We start from the raw sequence: 20,408 nt of genomic DNA, 5'->3' as shown, positions 1-20,408 counted from the left end.
ACAAGTCAAATAATTATGCTGTTTCTCTTCTTAAATCTCTAGAATCTAAAGTCTGTATAAAGCTCTGGAAGGCCTTACACGATCTGCCTCCCTGCCACTTCTCCAACTTGGTCTCCTCCCCTGCCCCCTCCCCCTCCTGCACCCCCTCCCCCAGTTCTCCCCAGGGCACAGGAGCCTCTCACTGCTCTGCAGCTAAGCCTCAAGACCATTGTCCCAGACCGTTCCTTGGGGGCGCTCTGACCCAGATTGGTTTGTTTGCTCACTTGCTTCAGATGGAGGTCTCATGTTCTCACTAAGCGCTCGGTGTAATTCACCCCCGAACACACCTTATCTGTCACACTCTCTCTATCCCCTTACTCAAAGTATTCAGTGTCAACCAGAAAACAGAAATCATTCTGAACATTTGAAACAGAAGACAGTTTATGCAGGGTATTAGTTCTGTGAGTGACGGCTGAGAAGCCGGCGGGGACGTTGGAGGAACCCGGGAGTTAGAAATAGCGGAGGAAATTGCTCATCCCCCTGCCCCCAGGAAGGTGGGAGAAAGCCACTTCTACCACCTGGCCAGAGCAGGAGCCACAGCGGTTGTGGCCCAGCTGGAGCACAGGGGACACAGCCACCACTAGAGATGCTGTCTTCCCCAGCGCCAGCTGTCGGAGGACCTCACCCAGACCTGGGCTGACACTGAAACCTGTGCTGGCCTGCAGGGGGCGGCACCCCCCACCCTGTTCTGAACAGAGGACCCAGTCCCAAGGCAAACAGGTCTTCCTCAGAGCATTTCTTCTCCTTGACATATTTACAGTTTTTTATTTCTTGTTGCTCTACCTTGACTGGAATATAGGGTCCATGAAGGCAGGGGCTTTGCTGTTTTGTTCACTATTAAATCCCTGGCTCCTAAAACAGTGTCTGGCACATAGTAGGCACTCAATAAATATATATATTATATAATATATATAATATATTATATATATATTTAATTGAAGTGTAGTTGATGTGTAATATTATATGTTACAGGTGTACAATGTAGTGGCTCACAATTAGCAAAGGTTATACTCCATTTACAGTTACTATAAAATATTGGTCATATTCCATGTGCAGTACAACATATTCGTGTAGCTTATTTTACACATAATAGTTTGTACTGCTCAATCCCCTCCCCCTTTCCCTCTCTCCACTGTTAACCACTAGTTTGTTCTCCATATCTGTCTAAGTCTGTTTCTTTTTTGTTGTGTTCATTATTTTGCTGTATTTTTTAGACCCCACATATAAGTGAAATCATACAGCATTTGTCTTTCTCTGTCTGACTTATTTCACTTAGCATAATACCCTCTAGGTCATCCATGTTGCTAAAAAGGGCAAAATTTCATGCTTTTTTTATGGCTGAGTGGAATTGGCATTCAATGAATATTTGTTGAATGAAAGAATATGCCTCAAGAGACAGTGCATCTGACAAATAGCAGGAATTAAATAAACATATATTGAATAAGTGAGGCTAATTAACAATGGTAACACCAAGGTAAGTGTTATGTGAAAAATAACAAGGTACCGTCTTAGTTTAAATCCATCTGAACAGATTTGCTAACACAAGATTGCTGAGAAGATTGCATTCAAAGAATCTTATAATTTATGACACATTTTTGCATGTGATTCCTTCGAATCCCTAGCATCATATTTCCTGAAGCTTTAGACTCATTCAATTTCCATTTCATCTTCATGAATTTGACCAGTGGAGATACTTCTTATTTGATTCTTTTTGCTTCTAAATTTTAACAATAGTTCAGGAAACCCGAAACTCCGAACTCAGTTTGTTGGAGAAATGAAACAACTTTGAAAATAAATGCTTTTACTTATTACTAACAAAATTGAACACTAAAATTCAGGGGGGAAAATGGACAAAAATAGTTAATTAATTAGATCTCATGGTCAAAATCAAATCTCATTTTATGGTCAATTAAGCAGTAAATACTTCCTGAAACAATACATAGTAGTCAGGCAGAAACACTTCTCTGTTCTGGAGACTTAACCACTGCAGGGAGGCCTTAAATTCATTGTTGACTATCTTGTTCATATTTTCTCAATGTTCCTAGAGATCAAATTCTAATTCTAAGTGATTCATATTAGGAATAGCTCAATTTTCATTTCTCTGTGGAGACTTTGGCTCGATAGTGGTATGAGGTAGTAAGTGAATGTAGACCCAAAATTTATAATTTGTGACCAATTTAAGGATGTTAGGGATATTTTTTAAGTACTGGTCTTCCTTTTTAACATTCTCTGTACCTGAAGACAAACAAGGGGCTGAATTTCAGCCTAAAGATACATCATGTATTCAAAATAACTTCAAGCCCCAAACCCAAAAAATACCCCGGGAAAAAAACAGCAAATCATCCTGTTTTACTTTGGGACAAATGATTCATTCAGGTGAGTCTCAGGAGGGTCTGTCCATGATGAATAATAGAAAGGTTACGATGAGTTTCTTTCCTTGTCTCCAGGTAGGAAGAAATTCAGTATATTCTCTGTATGTGAATTTCTTTTCTGTTTCGTCTCAGCTGCTCAAATCTCCAAAATGAATAACTACTTGTCAACCTGGTCTTGTTCATGCTTGTTTTTAAAGCTGTTTCTTTCTTTCAGGACCCAATCACAGGTCCTTGAGAAAACCGGATAGAACATGACAAACTGGAGCAAAGTTTGTCATTCTAGTTAACTTGTTCTCAGTAAGAGGATGGCACGGCAGGCTTCTACTTTTTCCAACGGTCTGTACTTTTGGATAAATTGTTTAACTTACTTTGAATAAATTGTTTAACTTATCTAATTATAATAATGATGACTCGTCAAACACTTGCTCTGCCTCAAGTGCTGATTCTACATTCTGTACGTGACCAGTTGTCCAGACACTGAACAGTTCTCTGAGCCTGGATCTCTAACTATCTTCATTTCACAAAGGGAGAAACTGGGGCACAGAGAGGTCAATAACTTGCCCAAGGTCCCACAGCTGCTAAATGGAGAAAGTGGGCCACAAGACTAAGCAGCCTGGCTCCTGTGCCCAAAATGTCTTCCTTACGAAGCAAAGTGAAAGTGTATTTTGGTACTCTTCTCTAGGGGAAAACATAAGCTGCTTTTCCAAGAAAAGGGAGGCCCTAATGGCATGTTCAAGAGACATGAGACAAAGTTATAGCTTAACCAATTTATGTTTGAAAAGAAAAAAATTAAATAAGGAGGAACTTGGGGTCCTCTTGGAGGGAAATGCTGGGAGGGGGTCAGACAGAGGAGCCAGAGGCTGGAGTCTGGGGGAGAAGTGATGGTGGAGATGACTGGGGAGTGGGCTGGATAAAGGACATTAAGAATAAAAATGTTTCCCCCCAATCACTTGGTGGAGAGCCTTAGAAAACACCATAGGATTTTCAAAGTCAAGTTTACTTAAATTTCAAAGGATGAGTGGGTGATATCACCTGACCTCTGTGTTATACTTATAAATCTTCAATATACCTCTAATAGTCAACCTAGAGTCTTTGGAAGACTGTGTTTTTAGATATTCCACTGGGTTCAAAGGGGGATTATTGTTATGGTTGTATCTATTTTTTTTTCTTGAAAATCAAGGAGAAAGTATCTGCCCCTAAGCCAGTCTGAGTGCAATTTCAGATGCTTTCCGAAATACAATATCATAGGTACTCATACCTCAGAACTGAGAATTTGTTGCAAGGACACAAAACAAGCTTGACCAACATTTGAGAATCTACTACGTGTTAGGTACTAAGCCATACTACTTTTTCTAACAAGTGGTGTTGAAGTAGAACTAGCGTATAACAAAATTCACTAATTTTAAGTGTCCAGTCTTAAAAAGTATAGTAGTGTACAGTAGTGTCAACACCACCATAATCATGATATAGAACATCTCCATCCCACAGGCTCCTTCATAGTCAAGCCTTTCCTCCCAGTCCCTGGCAACGAGCAATCTGTTTCCTATCATTATAGTTTGGCCTTTTCTAATTCTTCATGTATTTGGAATCATAAGATATGTGGTCTTTTGTGTCTGTCTTCTTTCATTTACCTTAATGCTTGTAAGATTCATCCATATTGTTCATTTGTTCTTTTTATTGCTGAGTAGCTTTCCACCACCTGTTTGTTTATCCATTCACCAATGATCGACATTTGGGTTGTTTCCAGGTTTTAGCTATCTAAATAATCAAGAGCATTTATGCACAATCAATTATGGGAGCATGTTTTCATTTTTCTTGGATGAACATTTAGGAGTGGGATCATTGGGTCACATGGTAAGTGTATGTTTAACTTTACAAAAAACAGCCAAACTGTTTTCCAAAATGGCTGTATCACTTTTCATTCTCACCAGCACTTTGAGGGAGTTTCAGTTAATCTGCATTTTGTCAACATTTGGTGTTTTCAGTCTTTTAAATTTTAACCACTTTGGTGGGTATGTAGTGGTATCTCATTGTGGTTTTAATTAGCATTTCCTTAATGATTAAGCTGTTGAATATCTTTTCATGTGTTTATGTACCATACAGCAAATATTATGGCCATTTAAAATTTTGAGCTGTTTATCTTATTTTTGAGTTATCAGAATTCTTTATATATTCTGTATTTATGTTATAATTTATATTAATATTTTCAAAACATGTATCTGATACAAGTCCTTTATCAGACATATGTTTTGAAAATATCTTCTCCAAATGTGAGGCTTGACTTTTAATCCTTTTAATATTGTTTCTTTGAAAAGCAAAGGTTTTAAATGTTGATGAAGTTTAATTTGTTAAGTTTTCCTTTTATGATTCATTCTTTTTATGTCCTGTCTAAAAATCTTTGCTTAATCCAAGGCCACAAAATTTTAAAAAGTTTTTTCTTCTAGAAGATTTATACTTCTAGTTCTTTTATTTAGAGATCTATGGCCCATTTTGAGTTAATTTTTGTGATAAATGTGAGGTAAGAGTTGAGGTTATTATTATTATTATTTTTATGGTATGGATATTTGATTATTCCAGCAGTAATTTTTGCAGATTAACCTACTATCAACTACATGCGAGGTATTAAGCTGTAGTTCTTAAATTTTACTTTCAGTTTCAAACATGCAATAACTCTTCTCTATACCCTTCCTTTAGGAATCTGATAATACCAAACTTAAGGGAAGATGTGTTAGTTGGCAGACTAGCTGTAGAATTCCTGAGATTTTCTATGCTTACTTTCTATCAATTGACACCTACCCAATCTATCATCTCACCCGATTCAGCTGACAATTTGCCAACTTCTGGGTCAGAAAATTTATGTGGCTCTTTGCTCAGCATTTAGCTTTAGGGTGAAAGGCAAAACCAAACAATAAGAATTTAGAAACTCAACAGATAATGTAGTATAACAAAGAGGACAGGAACTTTCTACCTAAAAATTTAGGCTCAGGTGACCCATATCCTCAAACATAGGTAGGAAATCTCCACATTTCTTGTACATGAGATCAGTGTGCACAAAACTTGATTTTAAACTCTGTAAGGAATGGTTCAATGCATTGGACTATGCTTGGGAAGTTGGAGGGAACACTACTTTACCACTTCTGCTAGTATCTTAATTGTTGGGGGATGACCTTTAGTGTAACACTTCCCACATCTCTCTAAGCTCTCACTCGTCTCTTTGGGAGGAAGAATAACTTATTGATCAGTGAATCTGGGAACAGAAACTGGGCACGTGTAGCTCCATCCTCATTTCTTTCTCTTTGGGCTCCATGTTGTCTTTAGGCAGCTCACATTTACAGAGAGGTCTGGTGTTTCCAGTTCTCCCCATGACTTGTGAGTAAGAATGTCTCACTCTAGAATTTGATATTAGGAGTCTTGCCCACAGATATGTTCTCCAATATAAGCTTTATCAGTAATGAGGGTGGAATTTTGCTTTTCCAACTGTATGTTATTTCTCAGTGGGTTCAGAACATGGATGGGAATGAAGGATGCAGTTTATTGGGTCTCTCCAGCTCCAAAGGTCCAGACAAAATAGAATTCAAAAGATTGGTTTAATAAATGTCTTCAGTATTTAGTTATTGTAATACACATGGTTTACTTCTTCAAGTCTACAAAGCATAAAATATATGTAAAGTACAGTGAGCGTTTTGTTTACACATAACTTCCTGTAAATAGAATCAGGCAGCTCAGAACAGCTGTTAACTCTTTGTCTAGTAGATATTTAGAACTAGGACTGGCAACTTAAAGTTAAAGGACGGTTTTATTCCACTTTGAAACAGAGTTTAGATTAAAGGACCTCTGGAGGTTTATTTCAGGCCTAAGAATTTATTGATAACTGTCTATTTTTTCAGCACATAAACAATACTGAAAATAAGCAAGTTTAAATTCTTGTAATAAACCAGTTCCACCCCTCCTGAATGTACTTTTCCCTCACTGGTACTAAAATCAGATGATGAATTAAATGGTTCTCCACATCGAAACCAAGTGTTGGTTTTCATCATTCGGGTAATGGTCTTCGCTTTAGGGTCGTATTCAAATTGTTTTGCTCTACGGAAGAAATAGAAGAATCCTAGAGAAAGAGAATCATGATTAGTTATCTTGCACAACTCTACGATGCTTCTACACTTGAATTTTATAAATGTAGACTAAAATAATTGAACATTATATGGAGAGAAATGCGTAATTATAAAGATACATTTTATTTTACCCATCACATGAGAAATATTATTTTCATTTCCCTAAGGAAAAAGCCAAGGTATGAAATATGAATTTCAAGGGGCTTACCACCTTTCTGGTCGGACTGTGGTTTATGCCAGAGGTTCTCAAACTAGGGTTCAAAAAATGTCTCAGTGATGGGGAGAAGGGGGCCTCTGTGAGTATAGTCTTGAGCCCTGTAGCCTCATTTTCCTAGTGTTACTCTGTTTTATCTGTTTCAGGTTTTGAGGTTCCATGTTAGATTTCAATAGAATGAAAGATTGTGTCACTCAAAAACATTTTTAGACTCCTGCTTACTCCATGGTCTGATTTATTGTCTTTGAAGATATAGTAGCTGGACTGATAGGTTAAATTGCCCGAGGTTCCTTTGAAACTGTAGACCCTGGGTCTTACCCACCATCCTGCTGCCTCAGAAGTTCTAAAGAATTCACAGTTTCCTACACACACCCCAAGTTGTGCATATTAAACTATGTACATTATGGTTTGAGAATCACTGTTCGGTTCATGTACTTAGTGATTTTTTTCACACTCCAAACTCTTTCGGGGGGTATCTTTTAGTGGGTATCTTTAATCAGTGATAACCAATTTGGGTACCTTTCGCATAAATTTGAAATAGTATTAACAAAGAGTATAATTCAGGACTGACTATTCAGTTTGTGACAATGCCCGCAGATCAAAGTTTATGATTAAATGCACTCAAGACTAGTCACACGGCATTAAAATGGAGACATCTCAGTTTTTGTGCTGCCTTCTTTCACAGTCAGTAAAGCTTCCAAGGACCCTAACCGTCAGGCGTTGAGGCTTACCTTTATGCTGGAAAGCAGCATCGACTCGGAGACCAATTCTTGGGAAGTATGTTACCAACCTCTGTGGGTACCCTCTGTCCATGGTTTGGCTCACTTCATCATACCTGGAGACATGGATTTGAACGTTTTTAGGAGATCTTTGTTTTGGGGAACTTAATTTTTCTACTACCCAACTTGGAATCAAGCAGGGATATAGAAAAAAAAGTAGTCTTACTGGAAGAAAACTAGTTGGATCAATAATAAAAAAATATGACAAAGACTGGTTTGGTGAAATCATTCTTAGTGTCTTGAAAACAAGAAATAAGAGCTGGAAAAAAGTCTTCATTTGTCAGATTGATGCTATTCTGAAGAACTTTTAAATCAGAGTAAGGGCTCAGCATGGGGTTTCAAAGATTTCGACTGGTTATGTTTTGCATCAGCAGTCTGGTTGGCAACACCAGCTTTATTATTTTTGTCTCTTTTTTTGAAGTTGGAAAAAGATCTTTGAACTGACTGAAAACTCTTTTGTTTGGTGAATGATATCCACTTAAGATTGCCTTCAACATAATTCACTTAAGAAGACTAGTTATTTTTTTGCCTGTATTAAAGTGATGCTATGTGGATATTTTTCTCCAGAATAAAACAAAGGGTCAATTGTCTGTAAACTTACCTCCAGCACCAAATGTCCACAAAGAAGTAGGTTTTTCTTGTGCTGTGGTCGCAGACAGCTGCATCAATCTTCTTCACATGTCTTGGAAAGCCAAGTGTATGGATGGATTTGGGGTAATCTGGCAAGACAGCATACCCTCTGATCATCCAGAAGTTGTCATCTAGGAAGAGAGAAAGTGACTATCTTCTGGTCTATTTTCTGGAGGGAAAAATGGATGCCTTCAAGAAGCTTGAAAATAATTAGATACCTGGTTCCTCTTAGGTTCAGAGCTTAAATATTTAGTAATATTATGTCTCCATTTATTCTTAAACTTTCTTTAGCTGCTTGTATCATTAATACTACACAAATGACATACATCTATAGTCAATAGTGTGCATACCCATGTCCACGGGGTTCATTGTATTGACTGTTTTTCTAAGTGACAAAACAGTCAAGTATATCTGGACATGTTCTAAATTTCAGCACCCAAGTATTCTCAAAGGCAAGCAAGCTGATGAAATCCATACAGAAAGTAGAGTTGCTAGATTGACTGTAAGACATCAATTAAGTCTGCATTTCAAATAAACAATGACTAATTTTTGGTACAAGTATATCTAAAATAATACAACGGACATACTTAGACTAAAAATTATCGGCTGTTTATCTTGTATATTTGCCAAGTCTAGCAACCCTAGTAAAAAGGGAATATAGAGGAGCAATGGGTTTTACCTTTACTGGGCAGAAAAGAGACTTTTTAGTCTTTGTTGTATAGATTTCTGTTAGCTCCTGTGCAACTGGGATGGCATTTATCTTCACAACCACACAGTTATTCTTTATGATATGAGCCTAAGGTCAAGTCAGAAGCCCTGTCTGTTTGGCTCATACATGAAGATTATATTCCCTGCATGAAAATACCCACTGACCATTTCAGGTGTCCAGAGAATCATGAAGGGCAAAGTTACCTTTAAAAACCAGAATCTTGTCTTTGGGGTTTTCATATGCAGCTTGAATGTCAGCTGGCAGCGATGGCCAGAATGAAGAGATTAATTCAAATTCAATGTCAGTGATATCATAATAGATCCTCCATACGTGCCTGTTTTAGACAAAAACAAAACAAAACAAACAAACAAAAAACCATACTTTACATACGACCTATCTGCGTCTATTTTGATGAAAACATCACAAACTTCAACTTGCCTCATCTTTCTGGTTGGTATTTTCCTCAAACAATTTAGAGCATTAACACAATTTTCCTGAGCAAATGTAGGCGATTTTGAGTTCAGTTCTACCCTTTGGTCTTTCAAGGACAGGACATGCTTTTGTGCCCACTCTTTTGGGTACTTAGAGTAGCGAGCTACCCATGGAAATCTCAAAAGTAGTTCTCAACATGCTCAATGGCCTCACTTTTGCCAAAGCAACAACACCCAACATTCTAAGCCAACACCAAGCATTCTAAGAGGAACTTCTGGTGCCGATGTTTGCTAGAATGAAGAAATGTTATTATTGGCATGGCATAATATTTCCTCACGTTTCCTTTCTGGCTGTAAAGTTCTCAGTCTATGAACAGGACTTGAAACGTCCTTATAAGTCCATTTTCCTTCCCTTGCTGACAGCCCATCCCTGACAAGTGGCCTCTGGGCCTCCGCTGTTGGGAGCATGGTAGGGACAGCACGTCATTACAGTGCAGTATAGTTGTGAGTGGAAGGAGTCTGATTCCAAATATTCTTTCCTTTTGCCCCTACATCCTTGTCAGATGGTGCCTGTCCTGATACTTTGTCCTGAGAACATGGTCATGGTATCCATAACGACACACCACACTGCAAGTCAAGTCCAGTAAATCATACATAGTGAGAGAAGAGGTTTCCTTCCACGGGTGACACTCAGTGGATGCAACATTAAGGAACAGTCTGTTGATGCAAATTTAACAGCTGGTTCTCCAGGTAGAAAAAAGATCTAATTTTATCATTCACTGATTTCCAGGGTGTCAATACTCCAACCATGGTCAGTTTCAAGCTACCAAAGTGATATGGACTGGTAGACAAAGTTCTTGAAAATTTAACAGTTGGATCTTGAGATGGTGTAAGTCAGTGCCAGCACGTCACCAGGACTGGTGTCTTATTTTAGCTAAGAATTCACTGAAAGCAGACTCTGCTTCAATAGCAATTTAAATTTTGCTTAAAAACATTTAAAAAATTAATTTCTCAAACAAGAGATATGTGCACAGAGTAAGACATGCAAACAGCATGGGCAGTTAGAGAACGAAAAATAAAACCACAGACTCCTTATCCTCATGACTTTCTTATTCCCAAATCTCTTGAAAGGAAAACATCTTCACAGGAAGTTGAGGTTTTAAGGAAATGCGTTTACCTGCCTTTAAAGAACATTACTTCTCTGCGGAAAGTGGTGACAGCGTCAAAAGTCAAATCCGGGTCACAGGCATGGGGTACGGTGGGTCCCTGTGGCTTAGCAGTTGCCTTAGGTGGACCTCCTTTGATGAGAAAAGAAATACCACAGTGAATGAAGAAGGCATGTGGAAACACCTTCAGAAGGCTCTTACCCAAGACAAGATTTTCTTCATGATAATATTTCAAGAGGTGATTTTTCTCAACGTCCTTCCTGAAAAGCTTTCTCTTCAGTTCATGTATGTTCAGATTTATGACATTGCTCACCATAGATGGACTGGATTCCACTGATATCGTCCTGAGAAAGTGGGTATTTGCTAGGATCCAGGGAGACATAATTTGGGAACATCAAAGCTGTTTGATCATTGGAGTGAGAGAGCCCCAGGGAATGACCAAATTCATGAGCAGCCACAAGAAATAAGTTGAATCCTTAACAAAAACAGGGAAAACATGAGTACATTAGTCAATCAGAAGGCAAATGATTGCATCTGAGATTAGGAAGGAAGTAAGGGGAAAGAAGAAAAGGCTTGCCAAATGGCAGGTAATTCTTATAACATATGCACAACCATTTATCTGGGAAGTATTTCCGCTCTCACAATGAGTGTTAGTCACATCACGGAGAAATACAACCCAGAACAAGGCAGTAAACAGGTTTCTCAGAAATGTAGTGGTAAAAAAAAAAAAATAGAGGCCACCAGTATTTGGTTGTTGTTAGGCTGTTGTATGTGATCATGTTTCTCCTGTTTATATTCTTCAGAGTTTCCCCACTGGCTGTAGGATAAAGTCCAAATGCCTTAACGTGGCCCTCCATCATCCAGTTCTGTGTTTTATCCAGCCTCATATTTCATTTTCGTGTTTCAAGAGCCAGCCGTGTTACACCATTTGCATTTCTCATCTAGCTGTGGTCTTTCTTATTCCCGTGTCCTACTGTCTCCATCCCTTCTTCCCAGAGTATCGTCTCTCTCTCACCCTGCTCCTGCATAGACATCCTCCTTGCTCCTCAGGAATCCCCTCTAGAGTCATCTCCTTCGTGAGGCTTCCCTCCCCAGCTCCTATCAAGGCTTCTTGATGCATCTCTCTGGGCTTCTGTAGACTCAGTGCTCACCTCTGCCTTGCCACGGAAGGACTGCACTGTTGATCTCCTTCACTGAGCTGTGCACCCTTTCAGTGCAGGGACCATACCTTAGTCATTTTTATTCCTGGTGACTGCCAAACTGTTCATCGATACTGGATGTTTAATAATGGTTGCTGGATATCCAGGGGTTTATTCGGATGAAGGAATCATCAGATATGCCTCCTGTATAAGACCGTGGTACCCTGAACTTACTCATGCCAGAAGTCTTGCCATGCATGGCTGGAACTGCCTTTTTACTTCCCTGTCTCTCCCATAGGTCCTAAGTATATAAAAAACTTTCCTTGGACCTGCAACTAAGTCTATGGACCCTATGGAAGAGGCTGAGCCTTTCATGATGGAGCCTTGCCCAGTAACGTTTGCACAAAACAAACATGGAATGGCAAAGAATTATTTCATGGACTTTTATGCTTTCTTGCTCTGGCTTTTGCTGCTGTCCCTTGTCTGGTTGACAATATCACTGGATGTGCTTTTGGACAGGGATGGGACAAGTGACTCTTTTAAAAAAAATTCAAACTCAGGTCATCTAAATGAAGTTCAAATTTTTATCCTGGCTTTCCAGACCCTCTATAACCTGAATCCTATTCATCATTTTAGCCTTCTCTTCCACCATGGTTCTGATCTTTGAATTGGTCGGGTTATTCTGTCCAGAATTCTCTTTGTTCCACTGTGCCACCAGAGCTTCTGCAGAGCCTTCGGGTCTCAGGTTTGACATCACCTCCTCTCCGACCTCTCCATTTGGCTGGGAATTTCTTTTACATGCTCCTATTACATGGCCATGGTTCCCTTTATCACAGTGTCAATCACACTAATTTTAATTGCCATTTGATAGTGTGTGCCCCCTAGACTGTAAACCCCTGAAGGGCAGGGTTCATGTCTTTATACTATTGTATGTTCCATTTCTATCACAGAGCTTGGGTCAGAGCAGATGTTGAGTAAACGATGGCTGAATGACTTCACTTACCAAATATTTTTAGAACATCTCTCGTGTACTGACAACATTACAGGCCATACAATACTGCAGGGAAAAGATAACATCGCTCCCTTCTTGAAGATGTGACTAAATAAATGTGTACATTAGACATCTGTACCTTTGTGAATATTTTTTCCTGTTCTTGGAAATCATTCTAATCATCATCATGACCAATATTAATAATCACCAACATAATCGTCAATGTCAAACCCTTTCTGATTGTTTGCTAAGGGCAAGTGTTTCGCAAGATACTTTCGCCTTTATTGTAGGTAACTTGTGTCATCTTCCTACAAGAGGGCCATTATCATCCTTACTTTACAAAGAAACAGAGTAAGAAAATTAAATTAGCTTGCTGAGGGTCCTCCAGACAGTAAATGAGAAACCCCGAAAGAAACTAACACCTGCCAAGCCGCAGACCCTTGCTCCTCCCCATCCCTCACTGCGTCTGTAGCGATCTGTGAGGACTGTTTCTGTTCAGTGCACGTGTGTGTAGAACATTGACCTTACATTCAGGCTTGACGCTGGCCTCGCACTGGGAGAGTCTCAGGAAAATCTCTCCATGTGCTCAGTCCCCTCTGACATCACCATGCAGTGACTGTCCTCCCCTTAGGAAGCAGTGCGAAGAGCAGATGACTATTGTCTATTGCTCTTAAGCAAGTTACACTAAGACTTTTGTGCCCAGACAGAGGCAATCCATAAAAGAAGTTGATTGTATATTATATATTATTGACAAATTTTCTACTTAAAGAATCCCAGTTTGAGTGGAGATTGTTTGCCTGAGGTTTTATGATTTTATGAAAGAGCAGGAAGACGTTTTCCCTTTTATGTCAGTGAGCTAAGAGTTACATGATTGGGTGTTCCCTGGGACCAACAGTTTCAACCCTGAGGGAACATAATAAAGCAGTTAGGAGACGACCCAGTCTGGTACTCTTGCCAGAACTCGGTGGGGAGCTATGTTTATCCTCTGCCTTGCTCGCGGAAGTTTTGCCAACTTGTGGTCCGGAACTCTTTGGACTTTTTAATGATCTACCCCACACACCCCCTTTGGCAGGGGGCCTGTTGCAGTGTGAGTAATAGTAATTATTACCAAGTATTGGATTTCGTAGGGATAAAAGGACAGTAAAATCTTAGACTAATCTCTGTCTCGAGATATTAAAGTAAAACCTGGCTGAGCAAGAGGAGTGATTCCAACTTCGGTGAGCACCAGGATGGTTCCCAACTGCCTGACTGAACACATCCACACTGCACTGGGGCCAAATCCAGAGAAATGCTGGGACATGTCTCAGCAGGAGATACAGACAGGGTCCACTTCCTTTTTCATTTCCTTGTCTGCGATGTTAACTCATGTGGCAGTGACAGCAACCAGTCCCAGACTTCCGCTGCTGCCAGCACTAGGTCCCCTAGCCCTTGCAGGAATAACTGCATCCCACGCTCAGATTTAGCAAGGAGAGGTCATGGATCATTTAAGCTACAGGCTTTCAGTTTTGCACAAGTTATAAAGCTGACCCAAAGGCCATCTGGAGCTACTTGATCAGGACTGAACTGGGGGCTTGGCTACCACCTTCCAGCTGTCAGAGCCTCCGCTTTCCTGGGACCCTGGAAACCAGATATCTGACCCAAGATGGCTGTTGTCAAGGATAGAAAAAAAAACAAACAGTGGTGAGAACCCAGGAGTCTACTGAACCTGCTCCTTCCTGGGATGCACGTATTTTTATTGTAGTAGAGTTTTGGGTTTTGCTTGAAAAGTAATAACATATCTCTTCTTTTAGTGCCAGGGAGGAGGCCCATTAAGAGAAATAAAATCAACCCACTTGGTCTGAAGGAATAGGTCAAATATAAAGATGAGGGTCTAATTCCTTGGCAGATGGGTGAGCGTTAGAAGAGGAAGTTCATGTGTATCAATAGACCTCCTATGGCCATGAACCCACACTGCATCCTCCAGTCACTAACTCAGAACTGCACCTCCCTGTCTTCAGGCCAGAGATGGCTTCTGTCACTGGTACAACACAAAGCACATTCTACCTTGCATGGTGGCAACTGGATCGAAGCCTTACACACCACACAAGACGACAAGGCTCTGAAGGGCTGAAACTTTTCTAGGACAGCTCTGTGGTCTGTACCACACCCTGTGTAGTTCCAGGCACATGGTGGCCTTTCGGGCACTGTAGGGCGATGATTTAGTCTTTATTTTAATTTTGAGGGAGTAATTCTGTTTATTTATTTATTTTAGTGGAGGTACTGAGGATTGAATCCAAGACCTCGTGCATGCTAAGCATGCGCTCTACCACTAAGCTGTACCCCCCCCATTGTAGGTGTATGAATGAGTGGATGAGCAAGGGAAGAGTGGTATGATCCTAACAGGATTAGCAACTGGATGAAAATGTTGTGTGGATAAGGCCCCGACCTGTACATCGCACACTTTCATCAGTGTCATCTGGAGCATGAAAAACTGTAGGGAAACTGGGGAGTAAAAAGGCAACCAATTGCAAAGCTATTCCTTTTAGGGGTTTGTATGAGTAACACAATTTTGTTCATAAAGAAAACTGGGCTCACCTGGTCCATCCTTGGTCCAGTTTTCATCCTCATCAAAGTGAGTGTCTCCACCCAGACCCAGACCAGGAGGAAAGGCATGACCGAGGACTCCCAGGGGGCCATCAAAATAGCGAGGACACCGACCGTGAACTGAGATACAATTCAGGAGGGGGGAGCAAGGTCAGTCCCTTCAGAGCTGCTGAGATGAACACAGCCGTACCTGTCTCTCTGTTGAAAGCCTCACCTCGGGTCCTGAAGGCGATCATGATGTCTGCGGTCCCCTTGGGGATCTTGGTGAACGTTAGTGGAGTCACTTTGCTCCACACGTCTAAACCTTTCCGGATAGCCTCCTCCACGTCAGCTCGAGCCAAGTCTGGAGTGTAGTTTACGATTCTTAAAAATTAACAGAACTTTGTCAGTCGGTGTTGGCGCATGTGTGTAAACACAGAAACTACGAAAAGGAAGTCATTCTATCTTATCAATCATATGCTGCGGTAACTTTTGGTTTGATGCTAGTCTTACTTTTGTACAATACTTTAGTATTTAAATAAAGCACTTTTACGCGTGCTATATAATCCAATCTCTCACTCGCCCTATTATTCAGGTAGAACTATCACATTTAACAAATAAGGCTCAGAGAGGTTAAATGCCTTCTCTAAGATCACCTCCTACGTGGGAGAGCGTTAATCTCATATCTGTGACATTGAGGTTTCTTTTCTCAAATGGCTTGTGGAAATCAGTCCTATGCATCAAATATTGAGAGTCTCACTTGAAAGCCACAAAGAGTTTGTTACTTAGGAGAAGGTCTTCCTTTGGTTTTTTATTTCCCTCCCTTGATGAACCCATTTTTAGCTCAATCCCTGAGAGTTAATAAGATAAAGGAAGAACTGTCAGAAGGACTCTTTAGGGCCAGCCAGGAGGGCTCGAGAGCAGTGTTCAAGGTCACTGTCTTTATCTCAGATCATGGCACACTTCCTCCTCTTTCTGCCAGTGAAGCCAGCCCCCTTTCCTTGGAATGTCTCGGGCCGAACTCCACACTTCAGTCTGAGGTCCGTCTGAGATCTGACAGTCCAACTCACCCACATCTCTAACATGAACTGGTTACGCTCTCGGGTCTTCCCATTTCCTCTTTTTTAATTTGTAAAGAATTTTGGAGGAGGGTAGTAATTAGTTTTATTTATTTATTTCTTTAATTGAGACACTGGGGACTGAACTCAGGACCTCGTGCATGCCAAGCACACACTTTACCACTGAGCTATACCCTCTCCTCTCTTTGCACTTGGGCACACTTCATTTATATCTTTAAGTGTCTGCATTTAGATGGCAGTGCTTCTGGTCCTGAGCTTTTATGGAGGTGGCAGAGGCTAGAGATGCGAGCACACCGGCCAGAGCCAGTCTGCTGGGAAGCGCTGTGTAACCCAGACTCTGGTAAATAAGCTTTTGTTTCCGTTTCTCTGTGCATAAGGTGGTAGTGACAGTGGTGCCTACGTCATGAGTTTGCAGGGAAGATGGAATGAAAATCTATCAGGTGCCATGCACACAGGCAGGGCTCAGTAAAATACACTATGACTATTTTTGTTCCTTGGCGGTCATGTTCATGTTCATGCAGATTAGGGGAAGTCAGTGGGCAGAAGCGTTACCTGTATGTGAGATTGTGTTTCTTCCATCCGGGGAGAGTATAGCCGTACTGCCCCACGTCAGGCACCCCGCACCTGGGTGTCCTCATGACCTCAAGAGTGTTTGAGTCCAGTCTGCCAGTCACTGCCAACCCAAAAAATGCTTGCATTTCACGAATTTTGCCGTCTATGAGACTCCTGTTCTTGCTTTGAACAAGCTGACTCCCTTCTATTTCAAGAGAGTAGAACTGGTTGAGATACGCCTGACCGAAAAGACAAAAAAAAAAAGAAAAAAAGAAAGAAAGAAAGAAAGAAAGACTACACGGGAGCAAATCTCCATCCTAGGATAAAATGGAATTGTCTGAAATCTATTTGGCAGTCGTAGGGAAAACGGAAATAACAGGGGGAAGGAAGGAGCAAGGGAAGAGAGAAGAAAGGAGGCAAAGATGAAAGAAAAGTCACCCTGTTTTTTCAATTTGCAAGAGCTGGCTGAGCAACGTGTGACCAGAACTGTCTGCATGACCCAGTCTCTTAAGACTCCAAACCTCCACAGAGGACAAGCAGGCTTCTTCTGTATGTGAAATGATCATGTGTCTTACATATTTTTTTTTAAATCAAGTTGTAGATTTATTCCAGCTTTTTCGGGGTGAAGGGCTAGATAATTAGGTTTGTTAATTTCACTGGAGGTGCTGGGGATTGAACCCAGTTCTACCGCTGAGCTCTACCCTCCCCAGTCTTGCATATTTTTTGCTGTTACTTTCATTTTGATGTTTCCTTGAAACAAATTCTAAGAGAGACGTGATTATTCATTTTGCAAATTTAAATAACTTCCCCAAATACGGCCAATTAACTGGGCGGATTTTTAGAGGGAACCTAAAAGCCATGTGTTTTTCACACATATAGGGATGAAGGGCTCCAAACTGAAGTTGGGTCCCCCTGGTTGGTCTTCAAATGCTTTTCTAGAGCTTTCTGGGGGCAGGGCTGTCCCCTTTCTCCTTTCCTCTTCGCTTGTAACCATCGCTTAAAGTTGTAGCAAACCCTGCCTTCCCCCCGTCCCCACTCTCCACCCCCTCGCAGTTCCTTGACGTCCTTGGAACCAAGGGAAGGAAAAGCAACTCCCCTCACAAGAAAGTTCAGGACTCTCTGGTGAGAACTTGCTGTCATTTTAGGTCCCAAGACAATCAATAAAGTGGAATTTGTATTGACCATCATTAATAACATTTATTGAGACAGTACCTGAGCCAGTTGCGTGGTTTCCTCATTTTCCATCTTTCGGTCTGTAGGAAATGCAGAAGAAAATGTTATAAAGACCAAAAATAGAAGAAGTCTCTTCATTCCTCTTTCTCTTCCGTTGAAGCCTTGTTCTGTTTGCATAGGATTGAGAAAATAACAGTGAGACGTGGCATGAATTGGCTTGTATTATCCTTTAATTAAAAACAGAAAAGGATGTTTGCCATGAACTGTGTCATGGTATGCTTTCTTTTATTAGGCTGACTTGATTTCACAATCATGATCGGCAGTTGTCTGGTAAACACAGTCATTTTTCATTATTGAATTGAAAATAGCATGAGGTCAGCCCCCAAATTACTTTTGTCCTTGCAAAATTGGAGGTTTTCCTATCCATAAATTCTTGACAGTCTATGAAAACATTTTCTTTTGAAAGGAAGCCCAAAATATCTGTGTAAAAAGATAATATTATGTGTAAGAAAATGTATCTTCTGTTGAAGTCACCTGTTATATTTGTTTGCAAAGTTCTAATTTTTTGCTGCTTCTCAGGAATACAGTTTCATCTGCTGTCCTGCCCTTGATGCAGACGCTGAGAAGCAGTGTTCTGTGGAACGCCTCCTTCCTTGTAATAAACAAGCCGTGTCTGTTTCTTAAAAAAAAAAATCAATTGAGTCAGGAATCAGATCCTAATTAACTAATTACCCCAAGTAAACATCAGACATTTAGTGACACCTACTATTGCCTGTCACTGTAAATGCAAGCATGAAAAAGCTGTTATTCCAATGTAGTTGGGAAATTCAGGCACATACAGGGACTAATGCCAGATAACACAGAGGCAAGCAGCAAAATGCATGTGGAAAATGCTAGAGACTGAGAAGGACCAGCAGGTAGAGAGATCACTGCTGATGGGTGTGGTCTAGAGTCTTCCAGCAGGTGGGGCTTGCACTGCACTGGGGCTCGAAGAATGGGTAGGATTCTGATCTCACAGTGGAAAAGAGAAGGCATCTGAGTGGAGGGAGGCCACAGGAAGCAGGTACCATGGTGGAGATGGACGGTAGGACACCTGGCCTGGTGGGAGGGAGAGATACACGTGTAGACGGCCATGGGAAGTGGGGATGGAAGGTCTAAGAAAGGGAGCAAGGGAAAGGCGTGTCTGGAATCTTTTCATGCGTAGAATGCCCTTTATTCCATCCTCACATCTGACTGAATGTGTCTGGATATAGAATTTCAGGCTGAAACACATCCTCCTTAAAATTTTGAAGCTACCATTCCATTGCTTTCTAGAATTTAGTGTCGTTGGAAAAATCTTTTATTCTGATTCTTGGTATTTATTTCCTTCAGAAAAATTGTGGAAGTCTCTTTACCGAAATATTCTGAAATTTTATAAAAATATCTCCTGCTGTGAATCCTTTCACATTAACATTGCTGGGCCGAAAGTGGGCTCTTTCATCATGAAAATGTCAATTCAAGGAAACTTTCCTTTATTACTTGTTTGAAAATGTCTTTATACCCAGTTCCCTCTTTCTCTCTGGCATACATACCTGTTGGAACTCTTGGGTTGAATCCCTATGCTTCCAATATATCCTTTACTATTTCCCATCAACTTTACTTTCCAGCTCACCTATTGAGTTTCTCATTTCACTTGTATATTTTTTCCTTTTTTTAAAACTTTTTTTTATTGAGTTATAGTCATTTTACTATGTTGTGTCAAATTCCAGTGTGTCAATTTTTCAGTTATACATCAACATACATGTATTCATTGTCACATTTTTTTCGCTGTGAGCTACTGCAAGATCTTGTATATATTTCCCTGTGCTACACAGTATAATCTTGTTTCTCTGTTCTACATGTGCCTGTCAGTATCTACAAATTTTGAACTCCCAATCTGTCCCTCCCACCCCACTGCCCCCTTGGCAACCACAACTTTGTATTCTATGTCTGAGTCTGTTTCTGCTTTGTATTTATGTTCTTTTTTTTTTTTAAACTTTGTTTTACGCTTATATTTTTAATTTCCAAGAACTCTTTCTAGTTCTGAGTATCCTTTTATTTATGTTTTTTTAACTTTTTTTGTATTTTGTTAGTGTTTTTGGGTGTAAGATATGTCTCGTTTTTAAAGAATGTCTAGTGTTTCTTCATTTTTTGGACTTTCTCTTTTGCTCCCAGGATTGTCTCTTATCTCTTCAAAGTTTCCTTTTTACTGTCTGTTTTTGTCATTAGAAACTTTTAAAAAAATGTTTAGAGACTTTGTGCTCTGCAATCTGTTTCAGGATGAGAGACAAGACAGCTGACAGGAAGCTGTGTGTGACCTTTACTGCACAGAGGTGGGGTGGGTCCCAGACATTTCATGTGATTTATTAGTTGAAATGAGATTTGGTCGAACAAGACAGAAAACCCCCAAATCACAGATGATTAATGAACATTTATTTCTCC

General features: G+C 40.3%; 1 protein-coding gene across 6 annotated transcripts; it reads right to left on the bottom strand.

Moving 5' to 3' along the window:
- Positions 1-5,979: 5,979 nt before the first annotated feature.
- MMP27 (matrix metallopeptidase 27) lies at positions 5,980-18,125 on the bottom strand. Of its 6 annotated transcripts, none has more exons than XM_031675324.2 (10): positions 17,988-18,125; positions 16,776-16,896; positions 15,380-15,528; positions 15,157-15,285; positions 10,766-10,927; positions 10,464-10,584; positions 9,059-9,189; positions 8,118-8,277; positions 7,469-7,572; positions 5,980-6,516 (listed from the first exon to the last, which is right to left on the bottom strand). In XM_031675324.2, the coding sequence occupies exons 2-10, from the start codon at positions 16,859-16,861 to the stop codon at positions 6,287-6,289; spliced, it is 1,272 nt and encodes a 423-aa protein (XP_031531184.1). In that variant the 5' UTR covers positions 16,862-16,896; positions 17,988-18,125; the 3' UTR covers positions 5,980-6,286. The 6 variants fall into 6 exon arrangements, with proteins under 6 accessions (XP_031531184.1, XP_031531183.1, XP_006206758.1 ...); XM_031675323.2 differs by having other exon boundaries at positions 16,776-16,980; positions 17,988-18,120; XM_006206696.3 differs by having other exon boundaries at positions 16,776-17,014; positions 17,988-18,119.
- Positions 18,126-20,408: the final 2,283 nt, after the last annotated feature.

Source organism: Vicugna pacos, chromosome 10 (assembly GCF_048564905.1).
Source record: "Vicugna pacos chromosome 10, VicPac4, whole genome shotgun sequence".
Lineage (NCBI taxonomy): Eukaryota > Metazoa > Chordata > Mammalia > Artiodactyla > Camelidae > Vicugna > Vicugna pacos.
This window is presented reverse-complemented; position numbering and strand designations above follow the sequence as displayed.

Coding starts and splice junctions, on each gene's coding strand:
- MMP27 (XM_006206696.3), bottom strand. CDS start 18,086: ATGAAGAGACTTCTTCTATTTTTGGTCTTTATAACATTTTCTTCTGCA. Junction 10,585..10,765: donor TGGAATCCAGTCCATCTATG/GTGAGCAATGTC, acceptor TTCTCATCAAAG/GAGGTCCACCTAAGGCAACT. Junction 7,573..8,117: donor GTGGACATTTGGTGCTGGAG/GTAAGTTTACAG, acceptor CCATGTCTCCAG/GTATGATGAAGTGAGCCAAA.